At 34.8% G+C, this 25,846-nt stretch overlaps 1 protein-coding gene across 2 annotated transcripts in view; it reads left to right on the top strand.

Moving 5' to 3' along the window:
- Window positions 1-25,846, top strand: part of LOC111865708 (glutamate synthase [NADH], amyloplastic) — a 141,191-nt gene that overhangs the window by 77,378 nt on the left and 37,967 nt on the right. The window contains exons 9-19 of one of the 2 annotated variants that reach the window (XM_023853938.2): window positions 2,110-2,270; window positions 3,945-4,050; window positions 4,957-5,079; window positions 6,639-6,641; window positions 9,714-9,934; window positions 10,050-10,149; window positions 14,714-14,899; window positions 17,293-17,441; window positions 19,522-19,626; window positions 21,646-21,781; window positions 23,376-23,513. In XM_023853938.2, coding sequence (XP_023709706.1) covers window positions 2,110-2,270; window positions 3,945-4,050; window positions 4,957-5,079; window positions 6,639-6,641; window positions 9,714-9,934; window positions 10,050-10,149; window positions 14,714-14,899; window positions 17,293-17,441; window positions 19,522-19,626; window positions 21,646-21,781; window positions 23,376-23,513 — 1,428 coding nt within the window. The remainder of the gene's footprint in view (window positions 1-2,109; window positions 2,271-3,944; window positions 4,051-4,956; window positions 5,080-6,638; window positions 6,642-9,713; window positions 9,935-10,049; window positions 10,150-14,713; window positions 14,900-17,292; window positions 17,442-19,521; window positions 19,627-21,645; window positions 21,782-23,375; window positions 23,514-25,846) is intronic. The other variant, XM_023853939.2, reaches the window with a different exon arrangement.

Genomic DNA, 25,846 nt, shown 5'->3' with positions numbered 1-25,846 from the left:
TAGATGGATGAATTAAGTATTTCTGTCAAGGTTTTTTTGAAAGGAAAACTGTGAATTTAAAATAAGGCAAGAAGGTGTTTCATCCAATGGTTTTTTGAGTTTACATTTTATGTGTAATACACAGAACCTTACAAGACCTTGTTGCACTCTTATTGGGATCAGACTGGAATTGCTACTCAAAGTTGTGTTTTAGGTACCATGAATTTAAAATTTGGAATGATGAAGCCGATTCTTCTCAGTAATAGTGTGTGATTTTTTGTTATAACATTTATTTATCTCTTTATGTATATACCACTTAGCGATGTATTTTCATTTTAATCCCCCCTTTCATCAGTAAAAAATACATGTTCTGTGTGATCCATTTTGCTGTTTCTGTGTGATTAAAAGATTGCTCTTAGCAATAAGTTTTCAGTCATTCTAAAATAACCGCATGACGTGTTGTCTTGATATGTATTCTTATTTCTTCTTTTTTATCCTTTATCAATTTCATACCCAGCTCATGGGTTCCCTTCTCTCGTCAGTGACATGATATTTTTGTTTTGTATGATTACTCAGAATCATCAAATGTTGTGAAAGACAACCTCAAAGACACTGAACTTTCTCATTATGCTGTATTAGAAAAACGTTCTTTCCCTTCATGACTTACTATACTTTGTCTTCATGCTTTGTTTTTCATAGTCTGTAACTAAGAGCTCAGATATTGTCCTTAAAGGTCAGTACTTCTAAAGGCCCAATATGCATTGTTACTGCTCTGTATGCCATATTCATTAAAACTTGTATTATATTGTACATATTTTCTGACCTGTAGAGAAATTGTTTCCTTTGATTTGTATGTAGGAACTTCAAATTCATATTTGAGATATATTCTTTCCTGGCTGTATTTTCCTTTATTCATTTTCAGTTTTTCTGCTACCACTACCTTTCGGTTCTTCCTTTAAACCATGTTTCCTCACAGAACCTCAATAAGTTGTGTTTTCTATTCAGATACTTTGATGTTCTCACTTGATTTCTGTTTGAAACCGCTTCTTTTGTGTCCTTTGGATCATCAGTAAGTGTAGCTCCTTAACATTTTCAGACATAATTTTGTTGTGGTATTGAATTTGAATGAAATATTCCTTTTATAAGGAATGGGAAAACAAAGGCATTTGAGAAATATCATTCCAAATTTACTTGCACTCATTAATAATTTTCAGTCAGTTGCACTGGTTCATTATTTGAATCATCTAACCCTGTTAATCTTATTTAAATTTCACAGTTGTAAATGTGTTGACATCTAACTCTCTCACAGTAAGCGGTAGAGCTCCATTTTGCTGGTCCGCTCTGTTCAGTATTTATGACAGTATTAGTAAATTGGAAAAATTATGATGTGTAGTTATGTCAGTCTGACCCTAAAGCAACAAGTAATTGCCTGTACCGATGTTTTTACTTATAAAATGCTTATAAATTTAAATTTGTATAAGACATTCCTTTATTTACATAGTTTGAAATGCTATTAAAATATGAGAATGTGTTATGAAAGACATACAAATATGATAGAACTAGCAGTCAGAGAAACTGAGTTAGTTCCATGATGTCACAACTAATGTAAATATACTATGTTGTCAGGTATCCTGATGAAAATTTTATTCAATTTCTCCCCACAGTGGGACCTTAAATAGGCAACAACTGCCTCAACTGCTTACTGAATTCACAAAAGTTCTAAATGAGATCCTCCATGTTCTGCACACAACTTACAATGCTGTGTTCTACAAATTGTTTGACAGGTTTAAATCTGAACATTCCCATTAAGATGTGGGAATATTATAGGTTAACTGACTTGTGGGCCACTATTTATAATAGTAATACTGGCTACTGTTAGAGGACATAGAATTATGTCCTTTCTGAGGGAATAAACTTTGTAGAAAATATAAAACTCATTCAGGATGGCCCTTCTTCTGAGTGAAAGACAAAAATTTCCGTTATTAATTTTTCATGTTTAATTTTAAAAATGCATGTGTACAAATAAGTACAGGTGTGTAATGGTCATTTTCATCTTAGCATTCGATTGAAGTTTGATGTGGTTTTGTTTCATTGAAATTGCCTGTAGTATGTTGTGCTTCCGTATGATAGGCTGTGATGACAATGGTACCTGAGGCATGGCAGAATGATCAGACAATGCCTGCAGACAAGAGGGACTTCTATCATTGGTCAGCCTGTGCAATGGAACCATGGGATGGACCTGCACTGCTCACTTTCACAGATGGACGTTATGTTGGTGCTATTCTGGACAGGTGAGGTGAACAATGATGAGACTCCTTCAAGAAGAACAGTGCGTATACATTTCTGTAAAATGTTTAAGATTCCACAGTGTTACATAGTTAACAAAGGCGAATATTTTCAAATGGAAGAACCAAATTAAAATAAGAGTTGAGTGTTTCTTTGCAGTTTTAGTTTACCAGTTCATAATACTCAAAGCAGTGTTAATGTTCCATCTCTCTTCCCTCTTAATGAGAACAGCAATCACTGTTTGACACTAGGTTTTGTTATAATTAAAATCTGAAGAAATGGAATCTGTATAGCCACTCCTTAGGTACTAAAAGCAGCACCACCTATGAAGTAACAGATGTGATCTGCTAATATTTGGAAACACTGTCGAAGCTATATATTTCTTAAACTCTTTCTGCTCTGTTTATTTTCTGGTCATATTTGTTTGGCCAGGTTTGTGTGTATTGTATTTATTTTTCTGTATGTGATATCCACACTAGATGAGTTATTGAATTGAATTGAATTTATTTACATTCTATAAATCCTAAGCAGGTTAGTACCTTTGGATACAGAACAAGTCAAAAGGTTACATACATAAGTACAGGCAATTTTAGCTTAAAAATTAATATAACTTAATTTTACATCATTCTCTATTTACATTGAAGTATTCATCTAAAGAGTAGAAGGAATGAGCATGTAGATAATTCTTTAACTCTGATTTAAACTTTTTAGTATCATTGCCCAAGTTTTTAATACTTTGTGGCAGATTGTTGAACACTTTTATGCCAGTAAAGTAGACTCCTTTTTGATATACTGATAAAGTTGATGAGGGTAGGTGGAAGTTATATTTTTGTCTAGTATTCATGTTATAGACATCAGAATTTAATTTGAATTTATCTTTGTTGTAAACAACAAATAGGAGAAGCGATAATATGTATTGCGATTGAAGCGGTAGAATTTTTAATTTCTTAAATAATTCTCTACATGAATCTCTACTTCTACATCCTGTAATGATTCTTATTATATTCTTTTGTATTTTAAAAATTATTACACTATGTGTAATATGTGTTATATTAGTTGTAAATCTTTCTGGCATATACTTAGATATTTGGACTTAATATTAAATCTTTCTACATTTTTCTAATTTACACTGCTATTTTATGTGTGGAGCAGTATTGCATGATGTCATGTGATGCAAGAGTTAAATGTGACTTGGTTCTCATATGGAGTATGAAGTCTTCTGGGTTGCAGCGTGATGTAATTCGGAGAAAGGCAACAAAGAATTCTGTACTCTTCATAGTTACGACAGTGATAACCTCGTTTGTTCTGTGTTTTAATGTTGTTGTATATACCAAAAATGTTAAGAGTGCATAAAAATGATGGCCAAGCTGCACTAAGAACTCAGGCTTTGCTTGTTAAATGGAATACAATGAAATAATTATCATTTGTTTATGTTAGGAGCCAGGTGGTTATTGTATGGGAGAGAATTTTATGAAACAGCATTTTGTTCATTTATATGGCTTCTTATTGACAATGTAATGTAAAAGGCTGATAACACTGTAAGTTCTTGCATGCTTGAAACAACATTAACCAACATTAAGCAAAATGACCTAAAAACTGAAGCATGTCTTGGTGGAATATTATGAGGCATTTTGTTAAAGTAATTTTTGACATACATAATTGACTTTCTAATGTTTTAGAAATGGACTGCGCCCTTCTCGTTTCTATATGATGAAGGACAACGTGATGGTCATGGCCTCTGAAGTTGGAGTCTATGATACAGACCCCGCCAATGTACTTCTCAAGGTGGGTCATTTTATGCTGTAAGATTATTATTAGTAGCTGTTGTGGTAGAACTTACTTCTGGGAGAAAGATTAGAACTACATTGACAAATTCCTATTCATTACTAATTCATATATGAGTAATATTATACAGTTTTGGATTTTCATTAGTTTTCTGATAGAAACTTGAATTAAAAAATAAAATTATTTCTATCATTATGGAATATTTACTGATTCTATTGTTTGATAATGCATATGACTTCTTCACAAGATCCTCATGTCTTCTAGTATGGTGTTCCTAAATCATGTGCAAAGCATTTACTCTAATCTCTGAAGCCCATCAGCCATGTAGAAGGCATGCATAAGAAGGAACAACCTTGATTCTCCTTTAAATGCTCTCAGGTTTGATTCCTTTCACCTGCCAGAACCAAACAATGCAATACATCCCTAGCATTTTATATGGGCTGTCAAGTTTGTTACTGTGGTGCCATGTGCAACTGTGTTCACTTATGTGTGCACCAGTGCACACATCTGCATATTATGTTTTGTATTGTGGGGGGGCTAAGAATGTGTAAACCTCTCAGAATCTCCAGATAATTTTTTTTTCAAGTTCACAGGACTTCCTCATATATACTATCTGTATGAGAAAGTAAAATTTGTGACTATAGCAAGAGATCCACATTGGCTGGTAATAGGGTTGTAATGGCATCACAGATTTTTGTAATTCTTTGCTGTTGCTAGCCATAATGTTTTTCAGGAATTCAACTCTTGCCATCGGCCATTGATTACTCTGTGTGTGCGCGAGTGCGTGCATGCACGCACACACATACTTCCTTAATGCTAATACACTTTTCAGTCATTGTAATTATCTGTGGGAATGTCGATGATGGGCTACAGATATTAACACATACATATATTTTACTGTTCCAGAGCCGATTGAAACCAGGAAGAATGTTGCTTGTTGACACTAAGGAGAAGACAATGATTCAGGATGTAGAACTCAAGAGAAACATTGCTGCAAGTCGCCCACACTCGCTGTGGCTCAAAGAGCAGGTACTGACAGCCACACTACTCTGCTTCAGAATGCTTAGTAATGGTGATACATACTTCTCTAATAAAATCATGTTCAGGTATACCATGCAATGTGTCTTTTTTTTTTTTTTTGGAGGGGGCGGGAAGTATGTGGCCATTCTTATTATGTCATTTCAAACTCAAGGTCTTTGGTAAATTGTGTTCAAAAAATGTTATAGAGTACTATTCTTTTGCTTTCTTTATGTTTTTATACTTAAATTGTAGTTAAATATAATTGTGATTGTTTTTTATATAAACATTCGTGTATCTACAATGGTGTCTACCCATCTTCACTTCTGTAGACTGTAGTTATTCATGGACCATACAGGTGTTTTAAAATAATGAAATGCCATAGATTTAATTGTACTACTATGGCATTGATATAACACCATCTCCCAGTTATACCAGAAGTCTGCTTCACATTTAATATTCTGAAACTGAAATTAATTTGTCTTCAACATACCCCTCTATTACAAAGATAAGAAAGGTTATTTTATGTACATATATGAACAGTGAAAATATCTTGACTCATATATGGTTAATGCATTCCTGTGACTGCACGGATGTGTAGTGCTACAGCGCCAAACAACAGAGTAAATATTTGGACTATTTCTCGATTGTTATTCAGCCAGTTCTGTATGCACAACTGATTCATGCTACAAAAAGAATTTTGATTCTGAATATTGTGATGGATATTGCTGTCATATTTAAAATGCATTGTTATTTAATTCTTAAAAATAATAGTAGGTGTTGTATCATTGGGACTGCAGTTGCAGATCCTGTAATGTGGGTGCATTATTCAGGGTATTGTGTATATTTAACATCATTATCACTTAATACATGCAATTTTTTATTGCTAATGGGGTGGGACTAAGTCCCTTGTACTGCGGCCATTGTACCAGTCCCAGATGATAGGTGAGGTTGATTGTGGAGCAATTGGTAGAATGAAGATTGACAGGGGAAACCGAAGTACTCAGAGAAAACCTGCTCCAGCGCCACTTTGTCCACCACAAATCCCACCTGGGATCGAACCCAGGCCACTGCAGTGGAAAGCCAGTGACTAACCGCTTGAGCTATGGCATGGAACACATGCATACCATATATGGTCATTATAAGTTTTTATTTATTTATTTAGGTTTCTCTTCCTCCTACCATATTCACTTCACATATTTTCCCTCATTATGTAATTTTTCAGACCTTAATGTTTAGAAGGAAATCATATGTTTCTCATCACAGCATTCTCCATCTTTATAAAATGCAGTTGCCAAAGCACTGAAACTCATTTTTTCCCCCTGTGTATGTTTAGAATTCACACTTGATTTACCATTAGTCGGACTCCTCGGTACAAAACTAATCAGAAGCTCATCAATTCTGGCTGTAATACAATCAAAAGTATTTAATGTAGAATGTTGTTAACGTGTGTCAACAGACAAGCTGGTAAGCTGCTAGTATAGCATTAGCCATAGTATGAATTTATGTGTTCATAATTTAATGTTCTGATTGTTTTTCCCCCTTCATGTTGCTGACCCTGGTTCGAATAGGGGGTGAGTGTAAACCAGTGATTTAGGATTTTCAAATATAATTCAGTTTGTTTTAGCAGTTTTGCCATTTTGATTTAGTAAGATCATGATCTGTTTTGCCTAGCAGCTAGACAAGCATGTGTTTGGCAGAAATATGTATGTAGATAAAGTACCTAATCTCTGGTGGTTATGGATAGTCTCTTTGTATTATCAAACCATCATCTTGCAGCTTTGGGACTGATAGGGCTTAGATTTTTTTTTTTATTGTTTGTAGTTGTGAATTTTTTGTGTTGGGTTTCAAATTCCAGTTAGGCATTGACATTTATGTTATCATAGTATACAGAACTGAAATATTCTATGTAGCCAGCCATATGTCTCATGTGTTGCAAAAAGAAATAACCCCAACAGAAATTTGGCTGTCAGAAAAATACATAATTCATTAAATTAAGTTATCAGACACATTAATGAAATATATTTATTTTTCTTTTTAAACAATATTTTATTTCATCTTCTTAGTTTTCAGTTCTCTTTCAGAAACCTATAACCACCGTAGATTTTGAGACAGCAAAGTAGAAGTTTAGCTTCTCCATGTTGGGAGAGGATTTGTTTTTTACATTGTTTGTTGGTCTGTTCCTGTTTTTATACCTGCATGTAATGTAATATACCTACCTGGCTTGGGTGTGTTGTATTAATTGTAAATGACTAAAGGTGTTAAGAATGCTTCCTTAGGATCATTTCTATTTTAAAGTGAAAGTTGTGGTAAGGTAAATGTATATCAATTCCCATATTTCCTGGTGTACAAGCTGGATAATATTTTAGGAAGGAGAAATTAAGAAATGTATTATCCTTAAATATTTAGTTTTTTTCGGCAAACAAAATCTGTTATTTATTGATGAAGCGTAAGATGATTTATTTATTTACATATAAATTACCTCTAAATCATATTTCTAAAATTTGCATGGTTAATTTTCATCACTACTTCCCATGCTTAATATACTGTTTAATTTTGAGGCCATTTTCTTGTACACTAAGAATTATGGGAAAGAAGCAGAGAAATGGGAGAGCCTTTGCCTACCTTAACAGGGCTCAACAGAAATACAGAGAGAAGGAAAACACAGCAAGAGTTTTGAACTTTTATAAACACTGGCACTTCTTCCTCTGTCATTACCTGCACCCCTGTAGTGCGAAGTATTTTATACAAATAGTATTTACATGTCAATGCTTAGGATTTTTGGAATTGAGAATAAATTAAAATAAATATCAAAATAACTTTATGTTGCACTGGTCAAAGCACAGATATACTATTTGGTGGGATGGGGATAATTTTCAAAGAATGCTTAGTTAAAGTGTCCAGCTTCAAATACTGCCACGAATTAAGGCTAAAGCTATTCACTTCTATCAAAGTAACCTTATCTTATAAATCTGACATTTACATCCTTTTGACCTCTCACTATGAAATGGTACATTTTACTGCTATGAACAGGGATACTAGCCTGAAGGGTTAATAGAGATCCTGCATTATCCACCTGAGTTAAGATAACATGTTTTCAGTACCTACAGTATAATAACAATAGTAATTATATATTTTTACAAACTTGGACAAAAAGATCCATGGAATAAACTTTTTAATGTGCTGAAGATACTGTCTTCTGGGATGTGATGTAATCTAAATCGTGCAGTACCGATGTTTTGAAGGAATGTGCTGCTGCCTTCATCATTGCAATAGACATATGATTATGAGACTGGAGGAGTTGCATCCCAGGAGACAGAAGTCTTCATAGTCACTACCATGGGATCCTGAAATCTCACATTCTGAATAGGCTGTACGGTTAGTTTTGGAGGAGAATGAAGATTTATCTTTATTATACATATAAACCAAGATACAGCAGAGAAAGTTTAGTTCTCTTTAAAACAAGAAAGCACTGTACTGTATTTCAGTTGCCTTAAGTTGGATAATGAATTAGATTGTTTTAAGGCTGAGAATTGAGAAAGTTATACAGTTCATTTTAACCTAAATCATGCATCTCCAAAAGCTTAAAATTAACATATAATATTTAATTGAAGTGGTTCATAAATCTTACAGGTGAATGTAGTGCCTCAGCATTTGTTAGTTTGTTAGTAGTATTGTATTTTGTACATGATATATTCTTGGTTAAGAAATGTAATTGGGACAAGTTGGAATATTATTTATTGAGAAGAGAGCAATTTGTCTTTTTTGTAGCTTCTTTTTTTCTTGTAAAGACGTTATTTTTAGTTGAATTCAGTAGCAAATAGAGTAGACATAGATTATTGTGTGCCATTTCATGACCAGACTGCAGGAAACAAGGCTCATAATTGTGTGGAAAGTGGAAATTCTCAAACTGTATGTCCACACAAGAGATTATTTTAGTTGAAGAACTTGGGACTTGAGAGATGTGTGGAGGTTCACAACATTTTTTGGCTGTGACCTTTTTCAGAACCGTTTTTGGCAGAACCTCATCATATATAATAAGAGGTATCTCTTTCTTATCAGGAAGTTATCAGCACATAACACAGTAAATCGGAGTTGATAAGTTAACCCCAAAATTAGGTATGAATTCCAAAGCTTCAAAATCATTTCTCCTTACATCTGGTGCAGATGATTGATTGCAGAATTTCAGTCAGATGCTGAAATGCTTAATAATCTGAAACACTAGTAACCACCTGGAAGACTGTATTTAGTCACAATATATAAGAAACTGTGGTTATATTAATGATAAGAAGTTCTGGGAAGAACTGAAGATGCAGAACTATAAATTAATAATTAATACATTTAATTATTCATTTTTGTGCAAAATTTCTACTAGTACAGACTCTTTAGTGTGATTTAGTAAGCCTGTCTTTCCTCACACAGGTTAATTCATTTAAAATGGTGCCCAGATAGAGAACATTATATTTATTCCTTTTAACTTCATGTTTTATATGCTCGGCCAATCCCAATTCTAGGTTTTTTTCTGCATCCTTTCTTTTTGTAGGACTTGCAGCTAGTGTAGTACATTTGTGATTAAAATATATGCTTCTCTGGTACAAATATACAGAGTCCTCCAGGTTAGTTACTTTCCCGTGACTTGTTGCCAGATTCTGATGGCTGATCTTCGTGCAGAACATGAAGTAAACAACAAGAGTGTGATTGTGGCTAATGGAAACGTTGATGGAATAGTGGATATGCAGGTCGGGAGTGTCAATGGTATTACAGATGAAGGTCTTGCTAAAGTTTGGAGTGGAGATAGGCGGCTCTCATTATTCAGTTACTCCATAGAGACCATCAATTTGCTGTTGCTACCGATGATCCAGACAAAGTAAGTATCTCATTTTATGCAATTTGAAAGTTTCAGATGAATATGTTCTTTAAAGTTGAATTATGATTGATTGTTTTTAAGGAGTGATTAAAGTGAATGCATTTCTGCTTTGAAGGAAAGAAGCCCTGGGATCAATGGGTAATGATGCTCCACTTGCTTGTCTGTCATCATTCCAGCCGCTGCCATATGATTACTTCAAACAGTTGTTTGCCCAAGTAAGCAAATTCTGTATAAATATTGTTTTCTGTTTTTAAGTATGTTTCTCAAGGAAGAGAAGCTGTATGTTATACTTCGGTAGTGCCAAATACACACTGCATATGTCACAGAAATTTATCTGGAATCTTTCAGTAAACATTTGCAAGGGACATTACTGTAAATCCTTTTTCATATGCAAATGAATAATAATAAAATCAGAGCCATTTGATGGTTGACATAGTAGTTAGTAGTCAAGCCTAATGATCAAGAAGTCCCAGGGTTGAATCTTAATCTGAGAACCCCCTCTCTTGGCTGATATTTTGCAGTTTTCCTCAATCCCTCCAGATAATTGCTGGGAGAGTGCCTCAGAATAGTTTGTGACTGTTTCCACTCACATCCTTGCCCAGAATGGGAAAATTTTGAATTATTGCCTATGTGTAATGGTATGTCTGTTCATGATTCACAATTAATATTGATCCATGATATTACTATGCCCCCTCATGTTAAACATTTACGAATGATAAGAAAAATTGACAAATATTCCTTGTTAAATTTTAATTATAATCTTAGTAATGAACTTTGGAATGAAGTATTTGATAATAATGAAGTGAACGCTGTTTTCAGCGCGTTCATAAACATTTTCTTAAGACACTTTTGTAATAGTTTTCCCAAATGTCTCACTAGACCCCATACTAATACTGAAGCATGGATATCATCTAGCATAAAAACTAAATGTAGCATAAAAAGACATTTGTATTTAAGCTGTAAAGAGAGTAATAATCCTAATATACAAAGTTACTATAAGCTATTCTGTAAAGATTTATCTATTATAGAAGCCAAACGTTCATATTATGATAAACTAATTATAAACTCCAATAATAGAACTAAAACCACTTGGAATATTGTTATATCATTGACCGGGAGGAAACCCTATCATGAAATTATACCGAACTTGAGTGCTCCCCAATAGATCATATATCAATACTAAAATGATTGCTGAATCCTTCAATAAATATTTTTTATCAATAGCGGAGACCATTACCAAAAGTACATCAAAAAATTGTGATATTGTCACGTGTTGGGTATATGTCACGTGACAAGTAACTTCACGCCTTATTTGTTATAGCGAATTTATTGCACATTCGCTCTCCACACTTATACAATCTTAATCTTATGCAATTCACTATCTCAATTACTGTTCAACTGCATCTCGGCAGGTGTTGCTGGGCAATGTTGTCGAGAGTTGTTTACTGCTGCATAGCAACCGCGGCATCCGCCTATACATCACCGCGGGGGAAGGGGGCGGAGTGTTGACTGGCCCGTTACTGTAGTAGCGACAGTGCCCGATGTTGTTATGTCACTGCTGGTGGGGGAGGGGATATCCTCCATAGTGCAACATGTCACAATATATTTGACATATGTAATAAGGCTAATGAATATTTAACTGATATATTTATAACCACTTTCCTTCCAATCAATTATAATTACGTTACAACAAATGAAATTGAAAAAAATTATAGACAAATTGAAAACGACCAGTTCTACTGAGTATGATGAGATCCCTATCAAAGTATTAAAATGTTGTAAACACTTTATTACCTCATCCATAACATACATAATAAATAGATCATTAGCTACCGGTATATTTCCTGATAGGCTAAAATTCTCTGAGATAAAACCTATATATAAAAATGGTGATAAAAATCTTATCAATAATTATAGGCCTATATCCTTATTGACTTCGTTTTCGAAGATATTTGAGAGAGTGGTGTTTGTAAGACTTTGTCATCATTTCACTATGAACAATGTTTTAGCCAATGAAGAGTTTGGATTTCGAATGAATCTTTCCACTGAAAAGGCCATTAATAGATTGCTTGATCTGACCTTAACTGCCCTAAATGCTGGCCATAATGTGGGTGGAATATTTTGTGATCTGAAAAAGGCCTCTGATTGTGTCAATCACAAGATTTTATTATCCAAGTTGGAATTCTATGGTATTACGGGTCCGATGTATAAATGGATAACATCTTATCTGAATGAAAGTTTCAGAGAATTAAATTACAAGGTAATGATAGTAACCTAAATACCTATTCAAATTGGGGCTTAATATCCCATGGTGTCCTGCAGGGATCCATTTTGGGTCTCCTGTTATTCTTGATCTATATTAATGATTTGCCTTTAGTATTAAATAGGATTTCCTCTCCTATCTTCTTTGCTGATGATACTAGTGCGATTATATCCAATCCAGATCCTCTAATTTTCATACATAGTGTGACCGAAGTTCTCAATAAATTAAAATTATGCTTTAATGCTAATTTATTAGTCTTGAACTTTTCTAAAACTGAATTTGTCAAGTGTAATACAAAATATATGCATGAACATGAGACAAAGACAGTATATGGATAACATGGAAATACCCAACTCAACCCGTTTAACGTTCTTAGGGGTTAATATTGCAAATACTCTGACTTGGAAAACTCATACTGACCCAGTTATCCTGAAACTTAGCTCTGTGTGCTATGCAATCCAAGTCATAAAACCGTTTGTGAGTCAGGAAACTTTGCTGATGGTTTATTATACCTATTTTCACTATATTGTTCGATATGGCATTACTTTTTGGGGTAACTCTTAGTATGCTATCAATGTCTTTCATTTGCAAAAGAGGGCGGTGAGACTAATAACTGGTGCTGGTAATAGAAACTCATGTAAAACGATATTCACTACTCTAAAAATTCCTACTCTTTCATCTTTGTATATTTATTCACTACTATCTTTTGTGGTCGATAACATGGATCAATATTATTTTGTATCTGATATACATAATAGAGACACTAGACCGGTACTCGACAGAAATCTATATCAACCCTTAACTCATTTATCATATCAAAAAGGCTCATATTATATGGGCATCAAACTATTCAATTGTCTCCCACTAAATTTGAAGCAATTATATAAAGATATTAAACAGTTTAAATTAAAATTAAAAGAATTCTTGAGTTGTCACCCATTTTATACTATGGATGAATTTTTTGTATATACGAGGGTGAGTCAAATGAAAACCTTAAATTTGTAATAAAAAATCGAAATTTCGCGCCATTATCCTGTAAGTTGGTAAGCGTGCTACAAACAGCGTACAGAATGGCCTGTAGGTTGCAGCATAGTGCAGATGCACAAACACCGTCACAGCACCAGTATAAGATGGCTGTCCCACTTGAGAATTGCACCAGGGAAGAACAGCATTCTGTTATTCGGTTTTTGTGTAGTGAAGGTGTGAAACCTATTGAAATTTATCGATGAATGAAGTTTCAGTATGGTGATGCATGTTTATCACATCAGCAAGTGTACGAATGGAGTAGGAAGTTTGCAAATGGTGTGACTTCAGTGGAAGATGCTCCTCGTCTGGGTCAGGAACATCGAGTTGTGGCTCCAGAGAACACTGCAGCAGTTGAAGCCATAGTGAGGGAAAACCGCTGAGTGACATTGAATGAAATTGCAGCAAGTTTAAACATTAGAGGTACACCACGTGGTGCATGAGTGGTTGCACGGACTACCAACAGAATTTTTTTCTAAAGGAATTCATGCACTTTGTAAGTGCTGGAGGACTTGCATTGAGCGTGGGGGAGATTATGTTGAAAAGTGATACAGCTTTGTACCACTTATGCACAATAAGTAATACTCAAAAAAATATTTAAGGTTTTCATTTGACTCGCCTATGTACTAATCGGTAAGATTGTATTCTGGTTCTATTCTTACGTCTTGACTTAGTTCTTTATACTGCTTATTTATNATCAATCAATCAATCAATTTGGATTTTATGGAAATAATAGACGAGTAATGAAAACGAAAAAAAGAGCTTGTACTGATGCCTGAAACCTTTGAGAGTTCTATGTCTTGGTTTTGCATTGTTTTTGTAAACTGGGGGAGTTCTGTTGTATATATGGTTGATATGTTCTTTTTTATTGTTTTATATTATGAATGCCTTGACTTGTTCCTGTGGGAATGGAATGTTTGTTTTTTGATCTGTGACTCATTCTGTATCCAATGGTTGTTTCCCAGCCTGTATCTGGATCTATTTTGAATTTGAAATAAATGAAATGAAAATTCAATGTTCATAATCAGCCTATCACTATTTAATTGTAAGTAACTTTTCATCTTCAATGATATCAGAGGATGACTCAATAAACATAGAAGAAATCTGATGATCAAATTACTTTCTGATACTATCATGAGGTTGTTGGTGATTAAATTACTTTTTTATATGATGTCAGTAATCTGATAGACTGTAGACTTGTAATTCTACTCATAATAATAAGAATGAAGCATCTTGAAAGACTGAAGATGTAGATAAGTTCAAGGGTTGGTTGTACCGTTATAATTGTTATTTTTTTTCTCATTTTCTAGACTTAACTGTTACTTTTATTTTTGTGCCAAAACAGTTCATTGTGAAAACATGTTTTGTTTATTGTGTCATTTAAAAAGGAATTCTGACTTATACCAGTCAGACTTCATTAAGTTAGTCCTTCTCCTTTTCCTTAGCTCCAGAAATAATGTTACAGCAAATAATATGACAATTGATTTCTCTAGGTAACAAACCCACCTATTGATCCATTCCGAGAAAAGGTTGTAATGTCCCTGATGTGTCCTATTGGACCTGAAGCAAACTTGTTGGAACCAAGTGAAAAACAGTGTCATCGTCTGTTTCTGCCTCACCCTATTCTCTCGCTGTCTGACCTGGAAGCCATAAAAGCAACTAGATATAGAGGATGGAAAGTAAGTGCAAGAAATATGAAGTCTCAGTATATTTCAGTTGAATACTTACTCATCATCTGATGTGTAGAAGATACTCTTACTCATAAGCTACTAATATTAATAATTAGAATTAGAATGAATGAATGAATGAATGAATGAAAGCCCATATTTGATCAAACTGCATAATGGAATCAGATTTCATAACACCTCAAATATAAATTTTTGGATCTGGAAAAGTGTAAAGGTGTATTGAACCATTTCATGCTGCTAATAAGTAGAACTACTGGGGAAGGTTTATAACATAATAAAAGTGGTATGCAATTTATCCTGGCTAAAATTCAAACCTAGCACCTCCAGGGTATGTTTCTAAGGCATTACATCTACACCACTCTGTTCAGAAGGGGATGCTGTAAATTGGATAAAAATTGTGTAGCTACAATACCTGAACATCACCATGTATTTTATAAATATTCAAATTTTCACATACTGCAGGCAGTAGTTAGATCTGGACTGTGAACTTAATGTCATACTACAAGTAACTTAAATCCAGTTTATGATGATGGTCCTCTACCAGTGGTTGCAAAAAAAATGGGGGGGTAGCAGATCTGAAACACTTATGCTGTAAAGGTAAAATCCCAGAGAAGATCACCAGTTTTATGAAAATCTTACAGGAATGAACAGAACCACTGGTGATTATTACCGAGAGGAAAAGTAAGATCTTATTGATGAATGTGGCTATCCTTCCTCTCTGCCTGATTTTTTTTTGTGTGAATTTATTAGAGAAGAGGTACCACCACCACCATGATGATGATCATGATCATCATCATCAGCAGCAGCAGTGCCACCACTGCCACCGCCACACTAATTTCTTAGTGATTCATGTTTACTCGAATATCTTTCAAGTATTAAATTGATGGTAGATTATTCTTCTACTGTTAAACTATTTATGACAAAAAATAAATAATTTCTATAAAGAGAGAATTTATTGTGTTACAGAGATAATATGATGACAGAACTCTATATACTTATGTTAGGATGGCCCAGTTTTACTATTCAGAGCTGTCCTAAATCCAGAGACAGACAAGTGTATCTGTGCTGAACTCGGAACATTTTAAAACACTTTTTAAACTAACAGAAAGGGGATTTAAAGTTAACATTCATTGCTAAATAACATATAAATAATGGATTCAGTGAATATTATAACAGGAGTAGTTCACACAGTGTTACTACAAGATGTAAGTTTGATCACAGCATCATCATATCTTAAAACACAACTTTATCTAGTGACATTGCTGTGGTTCAAAGCTGACAACTTACAGTTGTTGACTTGTAAACATTATTTCATACATAGCTTGTAGGAATATTTATACTCTCTCTGTGTACAGTATTTAATATTTCCATCTCTAGTGGTCTATTAGTTGTTGCTGTCAGGTTGAAAGCTCACTGAAGTTTTCACATTGTTGCCATGTTGTACATTCTGTATAGAAAAAAAGTCAGTTTAGAAAAAGTTCTTCAGTGGTTGGAGGGTTATAATCTCTTCACACTGTTGCGGGGTTTCACACTTTATAACCCTATTCACAATAATCTTTTCACTCTATCTTCAGTAGTCTACACATATTAATTACAATACAGGAGCTATACAAATGTCACTGTATCACACACTCCCAATTATTACTCAGTTATCACAAACTATCACTGATTATAACAGGTGTCTGGTTCTTCTTTCTGCGACGGCTGCTATATTCCAACTAGCTTCGTAGGATGCTGCCTTGAGAACTCATTCACTGATGACTTGAGAACTGTCTTTGGCTGCTGATACACTTTTAACTCGTTCACTGCTGACTGGAGAACTCATTCACTGATGACTTGAGAACTCATTCACTGCTGACTTGAGAACTCACTTCGGCGGCTGATACACTTTTAACTGCCTTATATAGTCGCAGTGTCTGCCTGTTAGGTAATGGGTATCGCTATTGCCTGACTCTGTGTCGACAGCGGCATTGTGTGCCATGTCACAGTGTGGAGGGGGGGGGGACGGAGCACTGACTCACCTGCCACGTCACCGTGGCCAGAGCTGCCATGTCACTGCTGGGTAGGGAGGGGGTGTCCTCCATTGCACAACATATCACAATATGTTGATCAAAATCATGTACAGTGGAGAAAGAAACGTTTTTTTGAATGATGCAAATATATGAGAAAGTCTGTGTGATGCATTTTATTGTAATTATTTTTATGTTCTAGTAAATGTGTTCATATGTGTGTAATGATGAAGTGAAGAGCTTTTATTTTCAGTATCTTGATTGAAATTAAAGCAATCACAAATGCCAAGGTACTACATATCCTGTTTTTATGAACTGTGTAATCATTATTGCATCACCACAGCAATATCAGAGCATTAATGCTCTTTCTTTCAGACAAAAGTGATAGACATCACATTTGATGCAGAGGAAGGTCCGAAAGGACTGTCAAAGGCTCTGGACAGGATCTGTGAGGAGACTTGTAGAGCTGCACAGGAGAGCTACCAGTTTCTTGTTCTGTCCGACAGGAAGGCTGGAATAAACAGGTACTTGCTTCATTTTGCAGAGAGCTGATTTTTCTGATGTGTAAAATCAGTTCCAGGTAGGAGAGTTACATAGAGTCAACATTTCATAATTTTGCTGGAGTATTATGAATTGTTGTCATCACAAATCCTTTTGCCACTATACCTGTGCTTAACATGCTGCTCATATGCCCACAGTAGTGCATTTTGGATCCTGAAATCAATTTTAACTATCCACATGTTGCCTGCGAACAGTACTTCTGCTGAAAACATTCTTGCAATATTAAACTGTTTCATGTGAGTTAGTGGATTACCTGCAATTGGATTTTGCCTTTTTTCAGACTTAATATACTAGAAAAAGTTTTACTTTTTTATGTAACTAATTTTGTTGTGCATCTGTGTGTGCAAGGATGTCATTAGTTTATAGTAAAGTAAAAGTAAAGTAAAGTAAAGTGAAGTAGAGCAAAGCTATCCCTGTAACAGGCCATGAAGGCCCATAGGGTTGTGAGATGTTGAGGGTCCCACATTATCTAGACAATCGGCTTAAAGATGGTGGTAAGGTTGTCAGCCTTACACGCCAGCTGTGCTTTACTCCCCAGGAAAATTATTTATTTAATTACTGGTACTCATATCTGTTAAGAGGCTGAGTGAACCCCAGGGCCATAGTGCTCTTCATTTTATTTATACTTACAGAGATGTGGGCAGGGTTGGATTTACAGTTTTTGGGGCCCCAGGGTAATCAAAATGTGGAGGCCCCTGTCAGTAAATTAGAGGTAAAGTTATATCTGTGTATAATTAATTAAGCACCACACTATGAAGATATCTGGGGAAGTGGAAGTATAGCCTCACCATTCTTGTCCTTGGCACTAGGTAAGATGTGTTGTCATTTTCATGCCTCAGCTACTGCACCCCTGGGAAAAGAGCCCCCAGTACCCAATGGGTAGGAGGCTGGCCCTGTCACAAAGGACACATTTAGATTATAACGGTTATTTTTGCAGTCATCATTTCTTATAATAACTAAAAATACAACTAACCTTTCTTGATCTTAAAGAAGCAAATGTTTCAATAAAATCTCTGGGTTTGGTTTATGTTTCTGTTGCTCATCTGTAAATCCACCCATAGATATGGGTGTTGTCAGTTCTGCAGTGTGTATTACGCACACGCACGCAGATATATATTCATTCAGGCGCGCACCTTGTTGTACCAAATCCACTTTCATTTAAGTTTATTTATTCATATACCATAATCATTTAATTAATAGGAGATATGTTGCTGTGGATATGATTTTACCGAGTTCTTTAGAAACTTGTGGATATGTTATAGGCCTTTTATATCACTTTTCAGTCTGTTATAAAACTGAATGTCTGTACGAATATTCTCAGCATTCTTTTCTTCAAATTTATTTTTGCAGAAATGTAAATTTTTGTTTTATGAATAATATGGTTAGGAACAGGGGGCACATGGTTGAGGCACTGTGCCGCAAGCCAGAAGGTCATGGGTTCGATTCCCAATGTCATTGGATTTTACAGGTGACCTAATCCTTCCAGCCACTCTATGGCCCTGGGGCTGACTCAGCCTCTAACAGAAATGCTTACCAGGAATCTTCCTGAAGGTAAATAGCAGTTGGCACATAAGGCTGACAGCCCCCACCATCATCTGTGAGCTAAATATATAGACAATATGAGAACCTTGATGTCTCACAGTCCTATGACCCTCTACAGCCTGTTACAGGGATAACTTTACCCTTTTCTTATGATTAGGAACATAGACGATACATGAAATATTTGTGAAGGTACCCATATTTGTCTCTGTGTAAGATAATATCTCTCATATATGTGCATATTCGTGTGTGTGTGTGTGAAAGTAATTTAAAATGCTTGAGAATATTAAACGAGTGGTTCCTTATTCCAGGCATTTAAATAGTATTTTAGTACCTAAGGAATTATCATTTATTTTTCTCCATTCACAGTTTCAGGTTGCTGATCACTTCTGTGATTTTCTTTCTTCTTTCTGACCCCTTTACCTGAGGCAGCCTGAACTTGGCTGTAGATTATTATTAGTTTGTGACTTATCGAGGAACTTTACCTCATTTTAAATGTTACAGAATCCCAGTCAGCACACTTCTTGCCTTGGGTGCCACACACCACTACCTCATTGAGGAGCGGCAGAGAATGAAAGTGGGACTTATTTTGGAGACAGCTGAAGCCAGGTGCGTTAATTCAAGATTTAGTTACCCAGAAAAGTTCATGGATAATATCTACAAGTTCTATGAGGACAGAAGGTACAATTTTATCCACAGTCAGAAACGTATATTCACTGTTGAATTAAAATTGTAAGGGAAGGGATTCAGTAATAAGAAGGTGAACAAGAAGGAAAATTAAAAAATGAAGGCTTCTCAGTTCTGAGAAAATACAGACTTAGAAGCTCCAAAAATTAAAAAATTAGCTTAGAGAAAGGAATTCTATATACTTTTCAAATGAGAGGTTGCAATTTTTATTTAAGTTTTGTAGCATATCTAGATTAACTTCGTTTGTGAGTCAGAACTGAATTGGCAGTTTCTTGTGTAACATTCCAGTTGACACTTGAGCAGCTGTCATCAGGGAATCAGTGAAGCCTTCATTATGTTCTGCAAGTGGTCAAGAGAGTGGTATTCCTTTTTGTGTGTTTGTTAAATCTTTGCTATATATTATATTCCTGCCATTTTCCTGAGATAATCCAATTGAAGGTAAAAATATGAAAGAAATGCATCAGGAATGCATTTTCATAGCTCATTAAATGAAGGCAAATGCCATACTATGTGGTAATGAATGCTTTTTTGATATCAGTTGAATATTCCAGCAATAGGGTTAGTGGACCAATTGTGGGTTAGCTGGTTTGGGGTATCACTGTACCTGCAGGAAAACTGGTAGGCAAGACTAGGCTTTTAGAACATATGAAGCTGCCTGGTACTGGACCATTATCAGCCACTTCCCAGTGCCTTCTGCCTTAACTATTTACAGAGAAGCCTGTAGCTATGGCTGATCATTCTTTCATTAATTCATTCATTCATTTATTGTATATTCCATAAATCCATATACATAGATATAGAACCAGTGACATAGTTAATGTAGTACAATACAATTATAAATATATATGTACAGCTTATAATCATTATAATAGACAAAAAAACATGTGTTAAATTTACAGTCTTACATCACTATACATAAAATTATGCAATATTAAAATTGTTTATGTTATTATCCTTATTTCTAGGCAAATTTGTTACTAAAGAATTCATCACATGTATAAAAAGAGTTTTGCAATAAAAATGTTGTCAACTGAATTTTAAAAATTTTCAAGTCATTAGACATAGATTTGATTTTTGGTGGCAAATGATTAAAGATCTTTACCCCCATGTAACATATTCCTTTTTGGAATTGTGTCAGACTAGTTTGCGGATAATGCAGATCACAGATAGATCTGGTACTACAATTATGCATTTGTGAGTTGAATGTGAACAATTCCTTATTTACTATGACAAACAGGGAAATCGACAATATATATTGAGCTTGTAGGGGGAGGATATCCAATTCTTGAAACAAACTACGACACGATGTTCTCTTTGTTGTATTTGTTATAATCCTAATTATCCTTTTCTGCATCCTAAACACTTTTATACTATGCGGGGAGTTACCCCAGAATATTAAGTGGAGTCTGTTGGGAACACTACCTGGTCATGTTATCTTCCATCATTTCCAAACCTTTCTCCCACTCTTTCACTTAATTTTTAAGATATGGGCATTCATTTGTCATGCAGAGGTCTCAGTTTTGAAGATTAGGTTGAGTCTCGATTTGAATAATGATCTGTCCATTCTCAGACTTCAAGAACCTTCAGATAACTGTTTTTGCAGTGCCCCTTAGCACACAGAATACTTGATTCTTAAGAATTAAGAGTGGTTGGCAATGCTAGCACAGGTCAACTCTGTCTTCCTCTATCTGCCCACATTATGTCTTTCTTTTTTTCTGTTTATTCTCCAGTTAGTGTCTTTTGAGAAAGTTTGAATATATTTCATCAACATTCTGCTTCCTGTCTTAACATGTTTGTACCCTACTAACTTTTCAGCAGTTTGTCTNACCCCAAAACTATATCTACATGTACGTAACCTTAGCGGCATTACATACCCTACTAACTTTTCAGCAGTTTGTCAATTTTGCTGCATGTTACAATACACTACTGTTTCCTTTGCAGAGAGGTGCATAACATGTGTGTGTTGCTGGGATATGGAGCAGATGCTATCTGTCCATATCTGGTATTTGAAATATCTCAAGCCCTCCGGAATGAAGGTGTTCTTGATGCTTCATTTACAGATGATGTGTTGTACAAAGTAAGTTGAAGTGTGAATGACACCATGCATTACAGTAACTTTGTCTTAGTACTGTAGTATATAAATTGGTAACTAATGGAAATAGTAGTAGGAAATTAATTATCCCTAGAATGGTATACATCAGTGGGAAGGACAACTAGCAAAACATTCTTGAGAAATTACTGCTTACTGTGTTTCCTTTATTACAGACATGTGCATTCTCAGGAAATTTGAAGTTCTCAGTGGTGGTGACAGTGAACAGTTCTGTGTTCTTGGATGTGAAGCCATGTAGTGTGGTAGAAATTTACAGACACTTCATAGGGAAATACTGCCTCTATTTTCAGGATGAAAGCATAAATCAAATAAACAAATTTATTGCTGTTTGTTTGCTTCTTTGATACTGAAGCTGGAGGCAGTTTATTCCTCTGATACATCAGCAAACTTCTACTGGACTACATGGTGTAACATCCCAAAAATATGATTGTCTTCATAGTCACTGCTGTGAGAACCTCAGTGTGCTTCATGACAGTTAATCATCATCCAAGAACAGGAGATTTTAAATTCGCCTTTACTGTGGAGCTTAATTTTAACTTAAGGGTAATGGCATCAATGCTGAGGAAATGCAATACTCTGCCAGCTTGACTGCATACGCATATCATTATAATATTACAGCGTGTAGCCAGTGAAGTTTAAGTCAGCATTTCATTCTCCATATTGAAGGTTAAATTCTTATTTTTGTTATAATAGCTGACCATGGTTCAGCATTTGAAGCCAAAAGAAGTTCATGTATGTCACAAGTAATTTCACTGATTGAGAATTTAGTATGAACTGTGTTTTGTCATTAAAAATGTTATTACCAAATACTTCTACTTGTTTCAGTATCCTACCAAGAGGTTGTTAATGTGATATTATTATTCTGATTGCACATGCCCAACTGAGAACAAAAGTGATTATGTAAAGGACAATTTTTGTGAGAAATTAGAACGTACATTCAGCTGGTTCCAAAGAGCCATATGAATATTCTGCTGGGAGATTTCAGTGTAAAGGTATTTTCAGATTGACAATTGGGAACCAGAATTTACTAGGAGAGAATGATAATAAGCTTAGAATATAGAATTTCTCTGCATCAGAAAATTTAATTGTTAAGAGTACAATTTCCCCACATTGCAATATTTATAAATACATTTGGACTTCTTCTGATGGGAAAATATGCAACCATACTGATCACATCTTGATAGTATGTGGCATCCAGGTGTGCTTACATTCACTTATTCAGAAGAGCAATCTGTAGTACTGATCACTGTCTGGTGTTTTTCATATGTTGCAGCATAACTGTGAGTAACTAAACAAATAACTCAAAAAAGTTGGTATGGAAAGTCTAAAGCTACATGATGTAGAAGTTAAGGATACGATGCCAGTGAGCAAATAAAAGTGTTGTAAGGAAGGGCTGTTGGCTTGTATCTAATGTGATTTGTTCTGCTCATTAGGTATGAATTGACTGGAATAGCTTGTGTAGCATAGTNAAACGGTGCCAAATCCCAGAAGACTGCTTTCTTCATAGTCACCGCCGTGAAAGCCTCAAATCTTACATAGTATGTGTTGTTGTTTTAAACAGAATTATTCAGATGCTATGGAGCGAGGCATTGCCAAAGTGATGGCCAAGATGGGTATTTCAACATTGCAGTCCTATAAAGGAGCTCAGATCTTTGAGGCAGTTGGCCTAGCAGATGAAGTTGTGGAGAAGTGCTTTAGAGTAAGTTGTATTATATAGTCATCTCTGTATCAAAGGCATTTGTATTTTAAAGAAAAATATATGCTGTGCCTTGGCTGTAATATCTATTAAAGAAAACTTCCAATAACAATGTCCCAAAATATTGGTTCCAGACATTTGTTTAATAGTCTTTTTCAACATAAAGCAATGTTTATCAGGCTTATAATGATGGAGAAACTTGGAAATCTCATGTGATGTACTCCTGAGTGCATGATGTCGCTGCTTAGTTAGTGGTATGTGCTATAGCAGATTTTTAATAACACATGTGACAATAAATATAAAGGCATATCAGTTAGTTGAAACTTTCAACATCCCATTCAAGGCTATAGAATCTTCACACCCATATCAGAGTTAGCTGCTTATCCATTCATTCATTCATTCATTTATTCACATTCCATAAAATCCTTACATGGTTTAAACATTCGAACAGATATAGAAATCGTCAAGTAGTATGAACTCATCTTGCTTATAATCAAGCAGTTGTCAATATGTTTGTAATATAAATCAAATTAAAAAGTTAAATATATAAATTACCCTTTGCATAATGTTGTCATTGTCATCTATTAAAATATTCCTCCAATGTATAAAAGGAGTTCACAAATAAAAACTCTTTTAAATTGGCTTTAAACTTATTTGCATTATTTGAGATTATTTTGATTGTATTTGGAAGTCCATTATAAATCCTTGCAGCCATGTGATAAACCCCATTCCTGTATTTCGCCAAATTGACCTGGTACATATGTATATTCATATTTTGTCTAGTATCTTTTCCACAGCAATCCTTATTTATGTTGAATATTTCTTTATTATTTATTACAAACGTAATTAATGAGTACATGTACTGTAGACTGTAGACATTCTGGACTCTGTCTGTATATTGACACCTATTAGTAATATGTATGATAGAACCATCAACACTGCAGTTAATTAGGAGGTTACAGTTCAATAAGTAACAGGTTGGGATATGTAAATCAGTATATGAATCAATGTATTAAATGACTGTCACACTGCAGGTTTCAGTCCTACCTAGCCTCCTAATTAATTGTTGTGTTGACTGTATGTACACACAACAGAATGCATTAAGTCTCATGTTATGTTACTCAGAGACTGTTGCACTTTAATGTACAACATCGCTTCACTGTTGGTTGGATGCCTAGATGTGTTTTTGCTGTGTTAAATGCACAAACATAGGTATGTTTAACAAAGAATATAATTTGGTTGCTGACATTTTTCAGTATTGCAATTACTCATCTCTTAATTTATAAACTTTATTTTGCAAGTACTCATTGAGTTTTATATTTTGTACACTTGGACAGTCTTCTCATGCTATGTACCTCTCATTGCATATACTGTTACCTTGTCTCCTTTTCAGTGCTTGCTTATATTTGGCCATCTTGCATTGTCAGTAACTTGAACTTAAAATGCATTTATTTAACACCTGAAAATTATTGTTTTAATATAAATTTGTGTTGGCTGGAAAACTTTGTAGAGGCTTTTGAAGATTATTCACATAACAGTTTTCTGCTATTAAACCCCATTAATAGCACAAATATATAGAAGTATTCCAGTATACAGGTAACTGTAGATAGATTTCTTGCCAAATCATAACTTTGTTTTTATGTATTTGAATGTGTGTATCATTATTAATTTAGTTTTATTTAATAGGTATGCTCTAAACTGTATTTATTATGCACAGTAAAACCTAAAGTGGATAAGAATAATTGTATCTAACTAGTCAGGGCTGCAAGGCTGCAATTTTTGTTTCAAGATAAAACTTTGACCTGCTCTCTTTTTTCTCTCTGGCATCTAATGTTGCATACAGAATGTGTAGAACTTTATTCCTTTTTTTATCAAAATTAGGAGGCAATGGAAATATAAATTGGTCAATATTTTAGATGGATGCTTATTCCTGCACTTTATTCTTTATCCTTTTTCATTACTTTTGTGGGATTGTCGTATGAATGAATAGACAACCACTAGTTGAACTGTCCTATAGGATTTATTGCAGCTGCACAGTATACACAGATGGATAACAACACTAGTGAACTGCTTGAACACTGAACTGGTATTGTGGAACGGTAGAACTAGACTGTCACTGTAACTCAGTGTATCTTCTTATGTAGCCTAGAATCGGACATATAGAAAGCGGTTACGTAATAGGTACTGCTATTGCCGGTTACCGTGTTTATAAGTTCCCTAGCAACCGCTGTTTACTTGCTTCTGCCTAGCAACCGTTGTTTACTTGTTGTTGCTAAGCAATGACGCTTGCGTTGTCACACTTGCTTGAATGTGGGCAGTTCCCACATCACCCCCCC

This window comes from Cryptotermes secundus, unplaced genomic scaffold (genome assembly GCF_002891405.2).
Source record: "Cryptotermes secundus unplaced genomic scaffold, Csec_1.0 scaffold19, whole genome shotgun sequence".
Classification (NCBI taxonomy): domain Eukaryota; kingdom Metazoa; phylum Arthropoda; class Insecta; order Blattodea; family Kalotermitidae; genus Cryptotermes; species Cryptotermes secundus.
The sequence above is the reverse complement of the archived record's forward strand: the minus strand, read 5'-3'. Positions and strand labels throughout refer to the sequence as shown.